The 3,781-nt window shown below is 42.8% G+C and overlaps 1 protein-coding gene across 1 annotated transcript; it reads right to left on the reverse strand.

The window, feature by feature from the left end:
• Positions 1 to 222: 222 nt before the first annotated feature.
• LOC108462543 (uncharacterized) lies at positions 223 to 3,567 on the reverse strand. Its single transcript, XM_017762478.1, has 7 exons — positions 3,515 to 3,567; positions 3,307 to 3,402; positions 2,921 to 3,164; positions 2,597 to 2,812; positions 1,973 to 2,110; positions 1,494 to 1,646; positions 223 to 600 (listed from the first exon to the last, which is right to left on the reverse strand). Exons 1-7 carry the CDS (start codon positions 3,565 to 3,567, stop codon positions 223 to 225), a joined length of 1,278 nt encoding a protein of 425 aa, XP_017617967.1.
• Between the last annotated feature and the right edge of the window lie 214 nt (positions 3,568 to 3,781).

The raw sequence follows: 3,781 nt of genomic DNA on the forward strand, positions 1-3,781 counted from the left end.
ATAAAAATACCAAAATTTTCCCAAGTCATGGCTTGAACTTGGGACCTTCTACACACACCTAGAACACTTAACCACTGAAGCAGATACATAATTGTGTCAAAATTTACAGGAAAATAAAATTTGGGGCGTTAAAGCTCTACCCTTTAGAAAAAAAATTCATTTTCAAAATTTACCTGATCAGAACAAATAAGGATACTGCTGGCACATCAAATCCTTAGGTTCCTACATGGCCTCCTCAGTGCTATGATTACACCATAGAACATTCACCAAAGGAATAGACTTCCTCCTCAAAACCTTTACGTCCCGATCCAAAATCTGAACCAGCTCCTCCTCAAAGGTCAAGTCTGGCCTAACCTCGATCTCCTCAATAGGAACAATATGAGTAGGATTAGAGTGGTAATGCCTCAATATCGAGACGTGGAATACATCATGAATGCAATCCAACTTCAGAGGTAGCTCTAACTGGTAAGCAATTGGTCCCACCCACTTCAAAACCCTGTATGACCTAATAAACCTAGGGCTCAACTTACCCTTACGGCTAAACCTCAGAATCTTCTTCCATGGTGACACCTTAAGAAACACGAAGTCCTCCATAGAATACTGAATCTCACAACATTTCAAATCCGCATAGGACTTCTACCTATCAGTCGCCGCTTTCAGACGATCCCAAATCAGTTTAACCTTATCTTCTATCTCAGATACTAACTCAAGACCCAGAACACGTCGCTTACCCAACTCAATCCAACATAAAGGAGTGCAAAACTTATAACTATAAAGAGCCTCGTAAGGTGCCATCTGGATGCTAGACTAGAAACTATTATTATTGGCAAATTATGCTAACGGCAAATACTCCTCCCAACTGCCTTGAAAATCAATAACACAGCTCCTTAACATATCCTCTAGTATCTGAATCACCCTTTCTGACTGACCATCAGTCTGAGGGTGAAACACAGTATTGAAGTCCAGCCTGGAACTCAAAGCCTTATGCAACTTTTTCTAGAACCGAGACGTGAAGCGAGGATCTCTATCAGAGATGATCAAAACTGATACTCCATGCAATCTCACAATCTCCGAAACATAAAGTTTAGCCAACTTTTACAGAGAATAGACAGGACAAACCGGTATGAAATGGGCGGACTTGTCAGTCAATCCACGATGACCCATACTAAATCCTTCTCAGTGGACGTTAGGGGCAGTCCACTTACAAAGTCCATAGTTACATGCTCCCACTTTTAAAGAGGAATCTTAACCGGCTGTAGCGAACCCGAAGGTAAGTGATGCTCACTCTTAACTTGCTGGCACGTCAAACACTTAGCCACAAAATCGGTAACCTCTCGCTTCAATCTTGGCCACCAATACAACTCACAGAGGTTTTGATACATCTTATTTCCACTAGGATGCATAACATAAGGACTACTATGCGCCTCTCTCAGTATAGACTGTCTCAAATCAGTATCATTTGGAATACAAATCCTTCCAAGGAAATAGAGTACCCCAGCACTGTTCATTCTCAAATTCGTAGTGTCACCACTCTCAACCTGACTGAACCAAAGACCTAGTGACTCATCACCCAACTGCTTAACCCTAATAAGCTCAATCCAATTCAGTCTGACTTGCAGTTCAGCCAACAAACTCCCATCGTCGAACTGGCTAATTCAAGCGAACATTGCTCTTAGATTAGTTATAGCGCTACGACTCAAAGTATCGGCCATCGTATTGGCCTTGCAGGATGATACTCAATAGTGCAGTCGTAATCCTTACGCAACTCAACCCATCTATGCTGCCTAAGATTCAGCTCCTTTTGAGTAAGGAGATACTTAAGGCTTTTATGATCAGTGTAGATGATACACTTCTCACCGTATAGATAATGCCTCTAAATTTTCAGTGCAAAAACCACGACGGCCAGTTCCAAATCATGTGTCAGATAGTTCACCTTATGTGTCTTAAGTTGGCGAGATGCATACGCTACTACCTTACCATCCTGCATCAACACGCATCCCAAATCGACATATGATGCATCACTATAAACTGTGAACTCCTTCCCAGATTCTGGCTGTATCAGAGCAGGAGCCTCAGTCAACACAGTTTTGAGCTTCTTAAAACTCTCTTGCTACACATCAAACCAGACAAACGGTACACTCTTACGTAGTAGCTTAGTCAAGGGTACTGCAATCAAAGAGAAGTCCTCTATAAATAACCGATAATAACCTACCAATCCCAGAAAATTATAGATTTCAAACACGTTCTTTAGCCTTTTCCAATCCAACACCGCCTTAATCTTACAAGGATTAACTCAAATCCTCTCCGTAAATACCACATGACCCAGAAATGTTACTTCACGTAACCAGAACTTGCACTTGCTGAACTTAGCATAGAGTTGTTTTTCCTTCAAAATATGAAGAACAATCCTAAGGTGCTTGTCATGCTCATCCTCAGTCTTCAAATAAACCAATATGTCATCGATGAACACCACTACAAACAGATCTAGGTAGGGCTGAAACACTCGGTTCATCAGATCCATGAAAGCTACCGGTGCATTAGTCAGTCCAAATGGCATCACGAGGAACTCGTAGTGACCATAACAAGTCCTAAACACCGTCTTATACACATCAGCATCCTTAACCCTCAGCTGGTGATACCCAGAACGTAAGTAAATCTTAGAGAATACAAAAGCCCCTCGGAACTGGTCGAACAGGTCATCAATCCTTGGAAGTGGATACTTGTTCTTAATGGTTAGCTTGTTCCTCTGACGATAGTCTATACACATCCGCATGAGTCCATCCTTCTTCTCTACAAAAAGAATTGGTGTTCCCTATGGAGACACACTAGGGCGGATGAACCCACGATCCAATAATTCCTGAATCTAAGCCTTAAGCTCCTTAAGCTCCTTTGGTGCCATTCAATAGGGAGCGATGGACACTGGAGTTGTACCAGAAAGGAGTTCTATCCCAAACTCCACTTCACGATTCGGAGGTAACCCCGGTAGCTCCTCAAGAAAGACATCTGGAAAATCCCTTACAGTGTGAATACCCTTTACAATAGAGTCCCTAGAAGCAGAAATCCTAACATAGGCTAAGAACGCCACACATCCCTTGAGAACCAATTTCTCAGCATCAGTGCAGAAATCACATTCGAGAAATAATCCTGATGCTCTCCAATCACAACTGCCTCAATATCCTCATCAGTTCTCAAGATGAATCTTTTTGTCACACAATCCAGACTTACTCGGTACTTCACCAGCAAATCCATCCCCAATATCATGTTCTACTCCCTAAACGGAAGCTCCAACAAGTCAGCCAGAAATACCGTCCCTGAACCTCTAAAGGAACATCCCTATACAATTTGCTAACTTCAGATTCCATGAAATAGAGCAAGCAATATAGGAGTGAGTTGATCCTATATCTATCAATGCAGTGTATGGTACATCAAAAATAAAGAACGTACTCGTAATGATTTCTAGAGCATCTATGTCCTTTTGGCGACGTGCAGCATAAACAAGAGCAGGCCGCCTCACCTTAGTCTGTCCAGCACCTCTGCCAGGTGCTCTCTATCCACCGCCCATACCATTACCACCCTTAGCCTGACCACGGCCTCTCAGTGGCTGCTGTGTTACCCTCTATGGCTGCACCTTACCAATACTTTGAGCTTGCAACTAGTCGGCTCTCAACAGACACTCCCTAATACGGTGATCCAATGACCCACATCTCAAGCACGCCTCAGTCCTCCTCCAACACTCGTCCTAATGGCATCTACCACAGTCGACACATGACTGGTGTCTAGT

Source organism: Gossypium arboreum, chromosome 13 (genome assembly GCF_025698485.1).
Source record: "Gossypium arboreum isolate Shixiya-1 chromosome 13, ASM2569848v2, whole genome shotgun sequence".
NCBI lineage: Eukaryota > Viridiplantae > Streptophyta > Magnoliopsida > Malvales > Malvaceae > Gossypium > Gossypium arboreum.